The sequence below is a fragment of the Drosophila arizonae genome, chromosome X (genome assembly GCF_054131065.1).
Source record: "Drosophila arizonae isolate 15081-1271.41 chromosome X, UAZ_ARI_1.0, whole genome shotgun sequence".
In the NCBI taxonomy this organism is placed as follows: Eukaryota; Metazoa; Arthropoda; class Insecta; order Diptera; family Drosophilidae; genus Drosophila; species Drosophila arizonae.
Genome location: NC_142927.1, coordinates 31,826,340 through 31,845,005, shown reverse-complemented (window position 1 = coordinate 31,845,005; position 18,666 = coordinate 31,826,340). Strand labels below are relative to the sequence as shown.

General features: G+C 37.8%; 2 protein-coding genes across 39 annotated transcripts in view; one reads left to right on the top strand and one right to left on the bottom strand.

The window, feature by feature from the left end:
• X11Lbeta (amyloid-beta A4 precursor protein-binding family A member X11Lbeta) overlaps positions 1-18,666 on the bottom strand; it is a 154,235-nt gene that overhangs the window by 35,830 nt on the left and 99,739 nt on the right. For all 38 annotated transcript variants that reach the window (XM_089475005.1, XM_089475043.1, XM_089475020.1 and 35 more), the window contains one exon: positions 254-1,980. In XM_089475005.1, coding sequence (XP_089331131.1) covers positions 254-1,964 — 1,711 coding nt within the window. In that variant the 5' untranslated portion in view covers positions 1,965-1,980. The remainder of the gene's footprint in view (positions 1-253; positions 1,981-18,666) is intronic.
• LOC149268169 (uncharacterized) lies at positions 3,319-5,033 on the top strand. The gene is made up of 3 exons (XM_089473479.1): positions 3,319-3,349; positions 3,737-3,861; positions 3,893-5,033. The coding sequence occupies exons 1-3, from the start codon at positions 3,319-3,321 to the stop codon at positions 4,307-4,309; spliced, it is 573 nt and encodes a 190-aa protein (XP_089329605.1). The 3' UTR covers positions 4,310-5,033.

Below are 18,666 nucleotides of genomic sequence, written 5' to 3'. Positions count from 1 at the left end.
GCTTCAATTTAATAAATTCGGGGTCATCCCCATAAATGCAAACTAATAGACTGGTAGGGCTTGAATGAATAAGGGCAGTTAAATCAACTCAAACATTTTAGCAGTCCCAAACCATGGAACTGAAGCCTAATGTTGTTAGTATATGAATTCCCCAAAGGGAACGAGAAGCTGAGAAAATGTACTTAGGGTAAGACCCAAGTTCAATAAGTATATTCTTATCAAGGATCTCATTGTATGTTGATCAGATACTTACGCTGCCAACTCTCTGAGGTATCGGCTTCTCCATAGCTGCTGACAGCTGACTCATTGACAGTGTTATTGATCAATCGATCGTCGTTATTGACGAGCCGCTTGCACTGCTGCTGTTCATGTTTTTGTGCTGAAGCAAGGTGGCTCAAGTGATTATCGCGTGTTGTATGCGCATCTTGCAGCTGAAGATGCTGCTGTTGTTCCAGCAGCAATTGCTCACGCTGTCGTTCTTGTTCTCTTTCGCGTTCACGCTCATCACGCAACCGTTGTTTACGCTGCTCACGTGGCTCCCAATCGGTTGGATGCTCATTCAGGGACGATTTGCTGCCATACAGATAGTGGCTAGCCAGTGGAGTTAGCCCCTCGGCGCACGGATTGCTGGCGCTAAGCGTCGGTTGATGTTGTGTGCCAAAATCAACAGCTGACAAGTTGTGAGTAACGGGACTGCGACCCGCGCGCATTACGTGGGGCGCTTTAAGATTCTGCGATTGCGACAGCGCTTGGGTTTGCGTTTGCCTCTGTCCGATGCTGTATAATAGTGGCGCGAGTTGCTCCCTTTGCTGATGATAGGCTCGTCGTGCCGACGTGTGTTGCGGTAGTTGCTGCTGTTCTTGCTGCTGCTTCTGTTGATGCTCATCACGATACTCCGTAGGTGAGTGCAACAACGAGCTAGCATATGTAGTGGGCGACTCCCAGTACTGCTCCTTGATAAATGGATTATGACTGTTCGATGCAGCTTCGTTTCCGATGTTGTTGTTGCTGATGCCGTTAAGCAGCGCATGATGTTGGTGTTGCCTGTTGACTGATATAGCGCTATTCCGTTTTCGCGGCATATCTGTATAGCTGTGGCTACGCCTGGTATCGCCTGTGTGATAGTAGAAAGAAGCAGGATATGCCGTCTGTGGCACCGACTCTTCAATAAGCTGTTTCTGCTGCGGCGGTTGTTGTAAGCCCTCGTCCTCTGTTAATAGAATACCGTCGACGTCCGTATCGCCCCCGTTCGATGTAACAGTTGGCGGTGTTGGTGGTGTCAGTGGTGCGCACAAAAATGGATTTGTCGAAATGCGCGGCGTGACCGAAGACAGCGACTCCGAAGAGTGGGACGAAGCTGAATGCGGTGGAGGAGACTGTGTTATTATGTTCACACTTTTATAGTAGCTAAGCGTGTTGATGGATGTGACAACGGGTGAGCTGCTTCCAGTTATCTCTGCAGTCGCTGCTGCTACTGTTGTGTTGTTCGCACTGTTCAAATTTATATCAACACTGTCTTCATGCTGTTGTCGATTGCCACTGCTCGACAGCTGTTGCTGTTGCTGCTGTTGTTGTTTGGGTCGGCACTTGGGAAATAGCAAATTTATTTGATCGTCCAGCGGTGGCGAAGTCGAGAGCAGCGCCTGGGATAAAGTCAATGGTTGCTGTGGTTGATAGCCGCAATTGCTGTTGGAGGTGTTGCTGCTGTCACAGTCGTTCTCCAATTCGTTGTGCGCGTAATGATTGCGTTGATGAGCGCCAGCTACGACTGTAGGTGATGCTCCTGTTGTTGCTGGGGCTTGCAGGCGATGGTAGCTGCTATAGCTGCTACCGTTACTGCTGTGATGAGGCGGTTGCTGTTGATACTGCTGTGGCTGCTGGTGCTGCTGATGATGATGTTGGTGATGATGATTAGTGCTACTAGTTGTTTGTCCAGCCAATGTTGTCAATGTTGTGCTGACCATTATTGTTGCCAATATACTGAAAGTAGAGAGACGAAAATCATTGATAAGTTTCTCAGCTTTAATATTGTGCATATGTTGATCGAATATGAAAATACCAACATCCTCCTTCGTCGCTTTGCTTATACGCTCCACGCCCAGCTGGCAGTTGTTTTAATAAACACAGGCACACTGTTAGCCTTTGTCATGCCCAAGCGGCAAAAGGCGTGCTCGTGAATTTAGAGGTGGGGGGTAAATTTTAACAAAAATCGAAATTGTATAAATTGCATATAAGCATACAATAAAAATTTGGAGACTCTAGCAATAAAGGTGTAGAAGATATAATTTTATAACTGGTTTTCGATAAGGTTTTTTATCGATAAAAAAAGATCGGTATGAGTTATCGATTTTTAATGATAAACTTGATATGCGCGCTGTAATTACGGACATTTTCAAAAAAAATTTGAAGTCTCTAGCTCTTATATCTTCTGAAATCGACGCGTTCATACATACGGACAGACGGACAGACAGACGGACAGGGCCAAATCAACTCAGCTCGTCGCCCTGATCAAGAATATATATACTTTGTGGGGTCTGCCACGCCTCCTTCTGCCTGTTACATACATTTCAACAAAACCATTATACCCCGATTTCCCATTGAAAATGGGTTCAGGGTATAAAAAGTAGTTCAGTATTTCAATTATGAATGACAAAAAACTTTTTCGATTAAAATTAACAATTTAATAACGATTTCTTAAAAAGGAGTAAAAAATAAAGAAAAGCAGCACCATTTCCTGTATCAAAATTATAGCCCATATTCATATTTTGGTAAAAAAAATCCGAATTCGTTGCGGATTGATGGAAAAACTAATGGTAATACTTAGTCCGGCCTCCATTTGCTTTATTTAACTCAAAAATTCTCATCCTCATTGAAACCACTAAATTTAATAAAAGGTCCTTTTCGAAACTTTGTCATTCATTTAGAATTTGCGTTTTAAGATATCCAACTGTCTGTCTAATTGGCGATTTTTGGCATACACATGTCTTGCAAGATTACCCCAGACATTTTCTATCGGGTGGAGATCTGAAAAACATGCTGGCCAGTCAAGGACATCAACATGACATTGCTCCAAACACTCCTTTGTACGTCTGCTCACATGGATTCTGGCATTATCCTGTTGGAAAACCATTGGTTTCTCACGTAATTCCCTTAAATATGGAATGAGACTACTATCCAGAGTCTGAATATACTCTTCACTGTTCTGTAGTATGTCCACTTTATCAAATGTTCACTGTACTCAGTAACATATATATTTACATACACAAAGAATGTCACAAATACATTGTTACAATTAAACATACATACATAAGAAGTAATATGATCACTCTCAAGTGCATTGGCCTCAAATGTGCACTAACTCCGCTGAGGTGGCATATTTTGCATGCGCGACTGTTTCGTAAACAAGTGGACACATTACCCCCTCTCCGTCTGCGACTCTCGCCAGACCATTAAGCTAATATATAAACACTTATACCTAAGCATATATGCATATGAACGAAGCCGCTCTGCTGCTGGCGTAACCGGCAGCACAGCTATGCGGCTCTAGCTATAAGAATATAATATATATTCTGTAAATTCATTATTAAAAGAAGTCTAAAAAGGCACAGACGTGCCACTGAAAATAAATGTTTTATAGAATAGCAGATGAAATCGACTATTTAGTATCCAACAACGATTCATGCCAGCAGGCTCTCGACTTGTGTTAAATGTGCTTCAACATGGCGACCGTGACCAGTCCTTTTAAGGACTAACCGGATCAGCAACAACAGCAGCAGCAGGCCCAGAAGTACAGCAGCAACGTCGACGAGGACAACAAGTAGCCGCGCACATCCAGCGAGAAGGCCAAGAATGTCAACATCAACTGAGTGAGTAGAGGCTCTGAGCTATGCCTAAAAATAGGCGCAGTGGAGTTAATAGAAGGCTTAAGAATAAAAAAGCCGAACTCCTAAAGCTGTTATTTGCCACCAACACGAAAATAAGTTGGGAAAGAGGCAATAAAATACAAGCAGAAATCGACAATATCGAGTCGATTCAGCAAAAATATAAAAGCTCATCCTCTACAAACGAAAAAAGCATCAAGAAAGTAAAAATTATTAACGATATCAAATTTCAAGCAGTACCACCAAAAAAGGAAATCAAAACAAAACCGGAAGATACATGCCCTGCTGACTGCGCTGGACCACTGGAGACGCCTCACTGCGTATACACATGTATGAAAAGGACCAGCACCGGCGCCCCAACAGCCTGTGCGGAACCAGCACCGGCGCCCCAACAGACCAAGTACTATAGGGCCGGCAGCGCTACATAGAGCGCGCAACATATTTCTATATATATATATATAAATAAATTTAGATTTAAAAGAAAAATTGTTAAACTAGGAATTAAATTAAGTCATGAAATGTAAAGATATGTTTGTAATACTGAGCGATAATTGCGTTGCTCGTAATAGAGTATGGCCTGACAGCCATACGAAACATTAGACAGGAGATCACTGCGCTGATCGAATAGGAAAACTATATTAGAAAGAATATAAATGACGAAGTGAAAAAAATTAAGAATAACAAAATTAAAAATAAAAAAAAAAAAAAAAAATAAGTAGTTGATTATGAATTAAAAAAAAAATATATATATATAATAAATATATAAGAAATGCACCTTATCGAGAATCATTATATTATCGTTTTATACTTCTATGCGAAGTAATAGCATAAGTAAATTTGAAGAAATAGAATCAGAGAAATTAGTCGAATTAAGAGTAGCACCCAAAATGGGACTCGTAGACACAAAGGTAGTGGATTCCACTGCTAACGTAATAAACAAAATTGAGTCAAATAATATGGACTCTAAAATAACAAATATATTGCTGTTTATAATCGTCATTATTATGAGTGCATATGTAATTTATAAAGCATATTTGCTGCATAACAAATGCATTACAAAGAGGGCCTTAAGCCAAGCTAATGATCTAGACAAGATCTAAATAAATGCACAGACGGTCTAAACAGGAATAAATTAAAACAAGTAAGAAAGCTAAAGTCGAGACTGCTCGACTACGAGATACCCTGAGCCCTCCAAGCTGATATTCTAATCATTCTGCACTTCTTTTATGCACACATACATACACATGCATCCACACGCACGCATAAGCCTGCGCTCTGCTAACTGCGCAGTAAGCAGCGACTGCGCTTGGACTGCGCTGCAGTGTGGGCAATATTATGAGAATTTATTTGTTAAATAATTTCTTTTGCAGACATACGATCTTAATGAAACTTTTAGAGCGTAATCATATGGTGAATATGTGTGTATATTCCAAAGCCCAAGTCTCTAGTATTTGAAATACGCTTTTTACAAAAGTGAGGGTGAGGGGGTGAATTTAAGGGTGGGGGGTAAATTTTAACAAAAACCGAAATTGTATAAATTGCATATAAGCATACATTAAAAGTTTGGAGACTCTAGCAATAAGGGTGTAGAAGATATAATTTTATAATTGGTTTTCGATAAGGTTTTTTATCGATAAAAAAAGATCGGGATGAGTTAGCGATTTTTAATGATAAACTTGATATGCGCGCTGTAATTACGGACATTTTCAAAAAAAATTTGAAGTCTCTAGCTCTTATATCTTCTGAAATCGACGCGTTCATACATACGGACGGACGGACGGACAGACAGACGGACAGGGCCAAATCGACTCAGCTCGTCGCCCTGATCAAGAATATATATACTTTGTGGGGTCTGCCACGCCTCCTTCTGCCTGTTACATACTTTTAACAAAACCATTATACCCTGATTTCCCATTTTCAATGGGTTCAGGGTATAAAAAAAAGAGAAAACTTTTATATATGTCTAATAATAAAAACACACTCAAAACACAAATATTTGTCTAGTATATAGGAAATAACTAAAATGTCAAACGCACATATTAGAGACCTATGTCAGCAAGTACTCAGCAGAGAGCCAGAATTCGTAGTGAGATCATTAAATGTGCTTCAACAGCGTATATGAATTCTCAGGAGAATATATGGAAACGTTCGGTGGTGTTACATGTCCATTAGATGGTCTGACCCAAATCGAGCAACGTCTTGTCTTAGCGACAACCATTACTTATTTACAGGCTAAAATTGTAACTGAATATAACCCCATACTAGGACAATCCAAAAAGTTATGGTGCGATCGCATCGCTAACAAGCTTTTCAATCCTAAGAATGAATTGGGAACAACTCAGCCTCCATATACGCGAAATAAAAGAAAAATTTAGCAAGTCTTATAAATGTGTAACACAGAATAGGACAATACAAAAAGAAACGTTAAATAAGCATGCGAAAATTCTCGTTGATTCATTCAACGACGCACGAACGTTAGTAAATGACAATAGAGAAATAATTGGCAAATCGAATTGGACAAAGATTTCAAAACTATTGATCAAACTACGTTCGAACCTTATAAACGTAAAAGAAAAATATAAGTTAGATATATTCATACCAACCGTATTGAACACACCTCTAGCTATATTCACTAACATAGAATCAGCTGACGAAAATTCCGATTCTGAGTCCGAAACTCAGATAAAAGAAAAAGATCTAAACGATCTAACAATACCAGCCCTATTTACATTATCGGAACCCGATAATGAAATAGAAGAATATTCAGACATAGATTCTAATACAAGTATAGTAGATAGAAAAATAAACATAATGGCAAATATAAACGATCAAAGAGCTTTTATAAAGGACATTTCAAATGCCATTCCGGAATTCAACGGACAAAGAATACATCTTCAAAGATTCATAAGAGCTTTGAAGTTAGTAGATCTTACAAAAGGCACATTTGAAGATATAGCTGTTGAAGTAATAAAATCAAAAATTATTGGCTCAATATTATATAAAGTCCAAGACGAAACAACTATAAAAGCTATAATAAAAAAACTTCAAGATACTATAGTTGGTGAAACATCCGACGTAGTAAAGGCCAAACTATCTAAAACTATACAAAAAGGAAAAACCGCCGAGAAATTCACGACCGAAATAGACAATTTACGAAGGCTTCTTGAGGCTTCGTATATTGATGAAGGGTTACCAGCGGAACATGCTGATAAATTCAGTACCAAGGAAGCCATTGACGCAATGATTAACAATTGCGAACAGAGTAAATTAAAAACAATCCTTGAGGCTGGCAACTTCAAAACAATGAACGATGCCATAGCCAAATATGTACAATATAGTACAGAAATGACCGGAAATCCAAACACGGTGTTCTACACCCAAAGGGGTCGAGGTAATTTCAATAACAGAGGTCGTGGTAGAGGCAATGGCCGCGGTTATTATAATAATAATAATGATCGCTACAACTACCAAAACACCAATCAAAATAACTATAGAGGAAACAATAGAGGAAATTATAATAATAGAAGTAATAGAGGAAGCAGTAGAGGAAATAACCAGCAGAACAGCGGTTATAACCGATACAATAATAACAATAATAACAACAATGTTAGGGTGGCCCAAAACACATCGGGAAACTCACAAAACCCTTTAGAAAATCAGCAGTAAAGATATCGGAAATTCACACTATCAATCTCAGCAAAAATATATATGTAAAATTCACAAACGCTAGTACAGGAAATGAATTAGTCTTTTTAGTCGACACCGGCGCAGACATCTCAATATTAAAAGAAAATTCGGATGTTTATCAAAACATCCAAACAAACAATATAATTAACATACAAGGAATATGTAAGGAAGTTACTAAATCCAAAGGATTTTGTCTATAGAAATACAAACTTCAAAATATATAATTCCACACGATTTTCACATCGTGAATACAAACTTTGCTATTCCATGTGATGGAATACTAGGAATAGATTTCATAAAGAAATATAACTGCGTATTGGATTTCAATCCAACTGAAGACTGGCTAATAATTAGACCAAACAATTTAAAATATCCCATTTATGTTCAAATAACATACAGTTCTGGCAACAACTCCTTAATACTGCCAGCAAGATCTCAAGTAATCAGAAACATTAAAATAAACTCAGAAGAAGAAAGTATACTTATTCCAAATCAAGAAATTCAGCATGGTGTTTACATAGCAAATACCATAGTAAATTCTCAAAACGCATTCTTAAGAATACTGAATACAACTAACGAAGACCAATTAATTAGCATAAATAGTTTAAAACATGAACCACTTTCAAACTACGAAGTAGTTACAACAACTCCAGAAAAAAGAGAAAAAATTGTACTAAGCCAGCTATCAAAAAATTTTCCGCCATTATTCCATAGACAGCTAACGTCACTGTGCGTACAATATAGTGATGTGTTTGGTTTAGAAACCGAACCAATGACCACAAATAATTTCTATAAACAAAAACTGAGATTGAAAGATGATGAACCGATATATATAAAAAACAAGTAAGAACGTTGCAGTCGGGCGTTACCGACTGCGGAATACTCATTCACATCCCATCAACAATTTAGTAGTTAAGTTTCGTTCTAATACTGTAGAATATACAGGTTTTTCCGATTTGCCACGCCCCAACTGGGCGTAGACACCTCATTTTTGGTCAGTTTTTAGAAAGAGATAACGTTACCCTAACTGCAAAGTTTGAATGCTTACCCTAAAAAAATGTGAAAATGACAGGGTATTTTTCGATATGCCACGCCCCTAAAGAAGCGTAAAAATTATTTTTGGGGAATCGATAGAGGAGGCTACCAGTAACTCAACTATCCAAATTTGAAGCTTCTAGCTATTATACTTTAGGAGATATAAACTTTTGCGGTTTGCCACGCCCCCTGTGGGTGGACATATATCCGACAAAACTTTTTGGTCTTGGGTGATCAGTCCGAGTATATATACAAAATTTGAGGTCTCTGCCATCAATAGTGTCCAAAATATAGGAGAATTTAAAAAATCACTATATCTTCAGGTCCGATTTGCCACGCCCCCAACGGGCGTAGACTTATAATTTATCTTCAGACTTTATAGAATCATACCATTAGCTGACGTGCAAAATTTCAGCATTCTAGGTTTACAACTTTAGGAGATACAGTTTTATCCGATTTGCCACGCCCCCAATGGGCGTAGATATATCCGCCATAGCTCGTGATCTTGGGTGGTCAACGCTGACCTACATACCAAGTTTCAGCTTTCTAGCTCTTCAACAAACATGATTTCTGGTATATCGGAAAATGCATTTTCCGATTTGCCACGCCCCTAGTGGGCGGATCGGGAAAATTTTAACACTTTATAAATCGGAGATATACACGAGTATGTGTTCCAAATTTCAAGTCTCTAGCTTCAATAGCGCCGAAATAGATTGCGTTCATACGGACAGACGGACAGACGGACGGACGGACAGACGGACAGACGGACAGACGGACAGACGGACGGACAGCAAGACGGACATTGCACAAAACCAATATACTGATTCACTTTCGTGAATGAGTATAATTATAGAAATCCTCACAGCCAAAAAGAAGAAATTCAGAAACAAGTCAAAAAACTAATTGACGACAAAATAGTCGAACCGTCCGTATCTCCCTATAATAGCCCTTTGTTATTAGTACCCAAGAAAACACTTCCGAATTCTGAAAAGAAAAAATGGCGATTAGTAATTGACTATCGTCAGATCAATAAAAAATTGTTGTCCGATAAATTTCCACTCCCTAGAATTGATGATATTTTAGATTAACTAGGTAGAGCGAAATTCTTTTCATGCCTAGATTTAATGTCAGGTTTTCACCAAATAGAACTCGAAGAAAGATCAAGAGATATTACTTCATTTTCAACAACAAACGGTTCATATCGCTTCACGCGGTTAATAGTCTTAATAGACTTAATAGTCATTGGTTGCTCCGAAAAGCATATGCTCAAAAACTTAACTGATGTTTTTGAGAAATGTAGGCAGCACAACCTAAAGTTACATCCAGAAAAATGTTCATTTTTTATGCATGAAGTCACTTTCTTAGGACATAAATGCACAGATAAAGGAATCTTACCCGACGACAAAAAATACGACGTCATTCAAAATTATCCAGTCCCACATGATGCGGACAGCGCCAGAAGATTTATAGCTTTTTGTAATTACTACAGACGATTCATTAAAAACTTCGCCGACTATTCTCGTCACATAACAAAGTTATGCAAAAAAGATGTCAAATTCGAATGGACGGCAGATTGCCAAAACGCCTTCGAACATCTAAAATCGGCATTAATGAATCCAACACTCCTCCAATACCCAGACTTCAGCAAAGAATTTTGCATTATAACGGATACCAGTAAGCAAGCTTGTGGAGCAGTCCTTACACAAAACAAAGATGGATTTCAACTCCCGGTAGCATACGCATCAAGATCTTTTACTAAAGGAGAAAGTAATAAAAGCACAACAGAACAGGAACTAACAGCCATACATTGGGCAATAACGTACTTCAGGCCATACATTTATGGTAGACACTTCACTGTCAAAACAGATCACAGGCCACTCACATATCTATTTTCAATGACAAATCCGAGCTCCAAACTCACCAGAATAAGACTTGAACTAGAGGAATATAATTTTACGGTAGAATTTCTAAAGGGAAAAGACAACTACGTAGCCGATGCGCTATCTAGAATAACGATAAAAGACTTAAAAAATATACAGACAAATAATAAAATTCTGAAAGTCACTACCAGAAATCAAAGTAAACAGTTAAATTCCTGCGCAGGAAAAGAAAAAGAAAAGGAGGTCTTGCAAAAGCAGACTCCAAATGCTTCTAAGCCCAACGTATACGAAGTCATTGTAAATGACGAAGTACGAAAAGTAGTGACCTTGCGAATAACAAATTCTTTATGTTTATTAAAACAAGGAAAGAGTGTTATCGCAAGAATTGATGTTAGCAATATGTACACCAATGAAACTTTTGACTTAGGTCAGTTCTTTCAAAGGCTTGAATCAGAAGCCGGTATACTTAATATTAGCAAACTCAAAGTGGCACCGAGCGAAAAGATCTTTGAGATTATCTCAATAGAATCTTTTAAATTAATGGGCAATAAATATTTAAAATCTTTAAGAGTAGCGCTACTCAAGCCGGTGACCCTATTATCAAACGATAATAATAAAGAAAAAGAAGCAATACTGTTTACGTTCCATGACGACTCAATACAAGGAGGTCATACTGGCATAGCCAGAACGATAGCCAAAATAAAAAGGCATTATCACTGGAATAAAATGACAAAAGATATATCGAATTATATCAAAAAATGTGAGAAGTGTCAAAAGTCTAAAACGACTAAACACACAAAGACTCCATTAACTATTACCGAAACTCCACAGAGAGCTTTCGACAGGGTAATTGTTGACACGATCGGTCCTTTACCCAAATCAGAATACAGAAACGAATACGCAGTAACTTTAATCTGCGATCTAACAAAATACCTTGTAGCAATTCCAATTAAAGACAAAAGTGCGAAAACAGTAGCAAAAGCTATATTTGAAAATTTTATTCTGGTATACGGTCCAATGAAGACGTTCATTACGGACATGGGTACAGAATATAAAAATTCAATAATTGAAGACTTATGTAAAAATCTTAAAATTAAAAACATAACTTCAACCGCACACCATCACCAGACAGTAGGTACCGTGGAACGAAGCCACAGAACACTTAACGAGTTCATACGATCTTATATATCAGTCGATAAGACAGATTGGGACGTATGGTTAAGATACTTCGTATATTGTTTTAACACAACACCCTCTATGGCACATGACTATTGTCCATATGAGCTCGTGTTCGGCAAAACGTCAAACTTGCCAAAAGATTTTAATAGCATAGATAGAATTAAGCCACTATATAATGTAGAAGACTATGCTAAGGAATCAAAATTCAGACTAGAACAGGCATATAAGAGAGCTAGGCTAATGCTAGAAACAAATAAGAAACAAGTAAGAACGTTGCAGTCGGGCGTTACCGACTGCGGAATACTCATTCACATCCCATCAACAATTTAGTAGTTAAGTTTCGTTCTAATACTGTAGAATATACAGGTTTTTCCGATTTGCCACGCCCCAACTGGGCGTAGACACCTCATTTTTGGTCAGTTTTTAGAAAGAGATAACGTTACCCTAACTGCAAAGTTTGAATGCTTACCCTAAAAAAATGTGAAAATGACAGGGTATTTTTCGATATGCCACGCCCCTAAAGAAGCGTAAAAATTATTTTTGGGGAATCGATAGAGGAGGCTACCAGTAACTCAACTATCCAAATTTGAAGCTTCTAGCTATTATACTTTAGGAGATATAAACTTTTGCGGTTTGCCACGCCCCCTGTGGGTGGACATATATCCGACAAAACTTTTTGGTCTTGGGTGATCAGTCCGAGTATATATACAAAATTTGAGGTCTCTGCCATCAATAGTGTCCAAAATATAGGAGAATTTAAAAAATCACTATATCTTCAGGTCCGATTTGCCACGCCCCCAACGGGCGTAGACTTATAATTTATCTTCAGACTTTATAGAATCATACCATTAGCTGACGTGCAAAATTTCAGCATTCTAGGTTTACAACTTTAGGAGATACAGTTTTATCCGATTTGCCACGCCCCCAATGGGCGTAGATATATCCGCCATAGCTCGTGATCTTGGGTGGTCAACGCTGACCTACATACCAAGTTTCAGCTTTCTAGCTCTTCAACAAACATGATTTCTGGTATATCGGAAAATGCATTTTCCGATTTTCCACGCCCCTAGTGGGCGGATCGGGAAAATTTTAACACTTTATAAATCGGAGATATACACGAGTATGTGTTCCAAATTTCAAGTCTCTAGCTTCAATAGCGCCGAAATAGATTGCGTTCATACGGACAGACGGACAGACGGACGGACGGACAGACGGACAGACGGACAGACGGACGGACAGCAAGACGGACATTGCACAAAACCAATATACTGATTCACTTTCGTGAATGAGTATAAAAACAAAAAATTTATTACGATAGCAATAGTTTAGATTTTGTTTTAATTCAATAGACATAAAAATAAACAGGTCATAAGTTAGATTTTAAATATACAGGACCATACAAAGTAGAAAGCATAGGAAAAAACGATAATATAACAATTTCAAATAATAAAAATAAAAAAAAAACAGGTGCCAAAAGTCTGTTCCGCACTAAATAAACTCAAATTTTGTGACAGTGGGCTATAATTATGATACACAAAAATGCAAGGAAAAATGCTAGCACAGAGCAAAAGTTAACGGTTCTTTCTTAGTTTTCCATAAATTGAACAAAAATTTTAATAAAATCCACTAAACATGCTCCAGTCTACAAAGTGCTGTAAAATTTATTTTTGAAAAATCTTAAAAATGTTGTTAAAACTGGCTCGAACTTTAAGTTGCTGGGTGGGCTATAATTATGATAAGCACTGTACATACATACATATGTATACATAAAATAAGTTCAGATTGATTCGAATATCAGTTTGGAGGGTTCAGGGTATCTCCTAGTTAGGCAGTCTCGACTAGAGCCTTTTTAATTGTTATACTCATTCACGAAAGTGAATCAGTATATTGGTTTTGTGCAATGTCCGTCTTGTCCCTCCGTCTGTCCGTATTAGGAGTGGGCACGGGCTGGGTTTTCATCGGGAAACCGTGGGTACCCGTGGGTACGGATTGTAAAATCTAAATACGTGTTAGGTTGCCAGTTTGGGCTAGGAGTATTTTATGTATTCCCGTAAGCTCAGCGACAATCAAGACAGGTTTTTCTTCGTCTGGCCAAATTCTTAATGAAAGACACACACGACTCAAGCGCAAATCTGGACATGCTCCTTTTTATACCCTGAACCCATTTTCAATGGAAAATCAGGGTATAATGGTTTTCTTGAAGTGTATGTAACAGGCAGAAGGAGGCGTGGCAGACCCCACAAAGTATATATATTCTTGATCAGGGTGACAAGCTGAATTTGGCCCTGTCCGTCTATCTGTCCGTCCGTCCGTCTGTCAGTATGTTTGAACGCGTCGATTTCAGAAGATACAAGAGCTAGAGACCTAAATTTTTTCTAAAATGTCCGTGTATTCCACGCGTATATCGAGCTTTGCTTTAAATCGATAGCTACTCCCGATATTTTTTATCGATAAAACCCTTATCGAAAATCAGTTATAGAATTATGTCTCCTACAACTTTAAAGCTAAAATTTCAAAATTTTTAATGTAGATTTATATGCAATTTATACAATTTCGGGTTTTGTTAAAGTTTACCCCCCACCCCTATATCCACCCCCTCACCCACATATTTGTAAAAGGCGTATTTCAAATACTCGTAGTCGAGCAGTCTCGACTAGAGCTTTCTTACTTGTTCTTTATACATGGTTTATCTGATGTCTGTGCAGTTGAGATATCATATTTACATAGAATTTAATTTGAACATTGTTTGATATATTTAGATGGTAAAGGAAAATGGATGAAAACATTTAATTGTGACTTAAAAGATAACTTAAAACTAGATGGGAAAGACAAGGGCCCTATTTACTCGTAACTTGAGTTAAATATGATTTTTCCATTACGAATTTAGCTTTTGAGTTAGTGCTCAAACATAAACATACATAATAATAACAAGTAAGAAAGCTCTAGTCGAGACTGCTCGACTACGAGATCCCCTGAATCCTTGGAGCAATAGATATTTCAATAATTTTTCGCGTCTTTCAGCTTCACAAGAAACACGCACACACACACGCACGTACACACACACAGGCATACATACACACACACGCATACAGACACACACACACACACACGCATACACACACAAACGCATACACACACACACATACACACACACATACGCACACACATACACACACACATACACAAATACATACACACACATTTACATACATATACACACACAAGCATAAACACGCATGGGCGGCAGTGAGCGCTTACTATGAGAACTTAATTGCTTAATAACTTTTTTTGTGGGCGTACGATCTTCATGAAATTATGATTATAACATGGATATGCATGTAATTGTCAAAGAACAAGTTTCTAGTATTTGAAATACGCTTTTTACAAAAGTGAGGGTGAGGGGGTGAATTTAAGGGTGGGGGGTACATTTTAACAAAAACCGAAATTGTATTAATTGCATATAAGCATACATTAAAAATTTGGAGACTCTAGCAATAAAGGTGTAGAAGATATCATTTTATAACTGGTTTTCGATAAGGTTTTTTATCGATAAAAAAGATCGGGATGAGTTATCGATTTTTAATGATAAACTTGATATGCGCGCTGTAATTACGGACATTTTCAAAAAAAATTTGAAGTCTCTAGCTCTTATATCTTCTGAAATCGACTCGTTCATACATACGGACAGACGGACAGACAGACGGACAGGGCCAAATCAACTCAGCTCGTCGCCCTGATCAAGAATATATATACTTTGTGGGGTCTGCCACGCCTCCTTCTCCCTGTTACATACATTTCAACAAAACCATTATACCCTGATTTCCCATTGAAAATGGGTTCAGGGTATAAAAATAGAGACAATACTCGATAACCTGCGCGTTAACCGACACAAAGTAATAAATATGTCACCCCTTAGTTACAACGACCAATGCAGCGACCAATATGTAAATGTAACGTGAGCCTGGGCCCAGCGATCTAAAAAAGGGATACTTGAGTAAACCTCTGTGCACTTGTTTGTATGAGAAAATGCACCCTTCCAGTGACTGGAAGTAGTTTTAAGAGTCTCTGTTAGGTATATAAGAACTAGGATTTTAAGCAATAAACAGTTCAGTTTCAATCTTGAATTCGGCAAATGTGGAGTTGTTTCATTTAACGTTCTAATATTAATATTAATATTTCGTATTAATATTTGCTATTTTATGCAGAGATATGGTTCTGTAATATCGTGGTAGATTAAGGATCAGTTTTAATGTTTTATTTTGAGCAACTTGGAGTTTTCTCATATTCCGTACATTACCATTAGAAGTATGAAAGATTGTTAGCTCATTTTAGTTGAGAGCTTAGAATAACGGTTTATGAAAACGTAAAGAATACAAAAAGTTTTGTTTATTTTGTCTGTGATGTTGCTAATATGGCCACTAAATAACAGTTTTTTATCTAAATTAATTCCTAAATACTTAACAGATTTCTCCCATGAGATTTTAATTCCGTTCAGTTAAAGATTTATACTAGGAAGAAAACAAGAATTTCGTTTTTTGGTAAAAAAAAATAAAGCTTTGGTTTTGTTGGCATTGAGCTTAATTTTCCAACTATAAAAGTAGTCATATAAAGAGTTTAGACAGTGTTGCAAACTATTGTATATATCCGAGAAGTAAGCACCAGAGGAAAATATTATAGTGTCATCAGCAAAAACTAAGCCTTTTGATCTTAAAGTCTTGCGGAAATCAGAGGTGTAAATATTGTATTGCGAATAGGACCGAGGACAGAATCTTGAGGGACTCCTGCGCAGATGGGGTTTTTAGCAGACATAGTTTTGCTCAAATATACGTAGAAATGTCCATAAGTCAACTTTTAAGCTGGAGTGTTACAAGCTTTTAATTTGTGGATAAGACCATCATGCCAAACAATGTCAAAAGCAGCTTCAATATCCATGGTTACCAAACCAACGGATTGCTTTTCATCAAACTTGGTTTTGACAAAGTTAGTCTATTTTTTCAAGGGAAAGATGCAGCTATAGTCCTCTCTGATTCCATATTGTATTGGTAATAGAATATTGTTATCTTCCAGGTGAGTGTTTAGTGGGACTTTGATCAGGCGTTCGAATATTTTCGATAAACCACAAAGAAGGCTAATCGGACGATAGCTCAACGGAGAACTAGGGGGTTTACCTGGATTTAAAATTGGAATTATCTTGTCAGTTTTTCATACATGTGAAAAATAACTGATTTTAGAAACAATTAATACAAAGCACTGTAATAAATTCAGCTGCACTTGCCGGTAAAATTTTAAGAAAAATATTAAGAAGTGACTTTATTATACATTTAACTTCTACGGTTTAAAAAACAAGTAAGAAAGCTGTAGTCGACTGCTCGACTACGAGATCCCCTGAACCCTTCGAGCAGTAGATATTTCAATCATTTTTCGCGTCTTTCTGCTTACACACACACACGCATACACGCACACAAGCACCCACGCCTAAACACGCATGGTCTGCAGTGTGTGCTTGCTATTAGAACTTAATTGTTTAATAACTTTTCTTGTGAACATATGATCTTCATGAAACTTTCAGATTATGATTATAACATGGATATCCATGCCAAAGCACAAGTCTCTAGTATTTGAAATACGCCTTTTACAAGTGTGTTGGTGAGGAGGTGAATTAGAGGTGGGGGGTAAACTTTGACACATTGTATAAAATGCATATAAGTATACATTTAAAATTTGGAGACTCTAGCGTTAAAGGTGTAGGAGATATAAATTTATTACTAGTTTTCAATAATGTTTTTAATCGCTAACAAAATAACGGGACAAGTTATCGATTATTAAAGTAAAACTCAATATGCGCGTGCTATACACGGACGTAGGAAAACAAATTTGAAGTCTGTAGCTCATAAATCTGCTGAGATCGACGCGTTTAAGCATACGAACAGACGGACGGACGGATAGACGGACAGAGCCAAATCACCCTGATCAAGAATATATATACTCTATGGGGTCTGCCACGCCTCCTTCTGCCTGTCACATACATTTAACAAAACCATTATACCCTGATTTCCCATTTACAATGGGTTCAGGGTATAACAAGTAAGAAAGCTCTAGTCGAGATTGCTCGACTACGAGATCTCCTGAACCCTCGGAGCAATAGCTATTTTAAAAATTTTTCGCATCTTTCAGCTTACACAAGAAACACGCACACACACACGCACGTACGCACACACAGGCATACATACACACACACGCATACAGACACACACACACACACGCATACACACAAAAACGCATAAACACAAACGCATACACACACTTTTGTAAAAAGGGTATTTGAAATACGCTTTTTACAAAAGTGAGGGTGAGGGGGTGAATTTAAGGGTGGGGGGTACATTTTAACAAAAACCGAAATTGTATTAATTGCATATAAGCATACATTAAAAATTTGGAGACTCTAGCAATAAAGGTGTAGAAGATATCATTTTATAACTGGTTTTCGATAAGGTTTTTTATCGATAAAAAAGATCGGGATGAGTTATCGATTTTTAATGATAAACTTGATATGCGCGCTGTAATTACGGACATTTTCAAAAAAAATTTGAAGTCTCTAGCTCTTATATCTTCTGAAATCGACGCGTTCATACATACGGACAGACGGACAGACGGACAGGGCCAAATCAACTCAGCTCGTCACCCTGATCAAGAATATATATACTTTGTGGGGTCTGCCACGCCTCCTTCTCCCTGTTACATACATTTCAACAAAACCATTATACCCTGATTTCCCATTGAAAATGGGTTCAGGGTATAAAAATAGAGACAATACTCGATAACCTGCGCGTTAACCGACACAAAGTAATAAATATGTCACCCCTTAGTTACAACGACCAATGCAGCGACCAATATGTAAATGTAACGTGAGCCTGGGCCCAGCGATCTAAAAAAGGGATACTTGAGTAAACCTCTGTGCACTTGTTTGTATGAGAAAATGCACCCTTCCAGTGACTGGAAGTAGT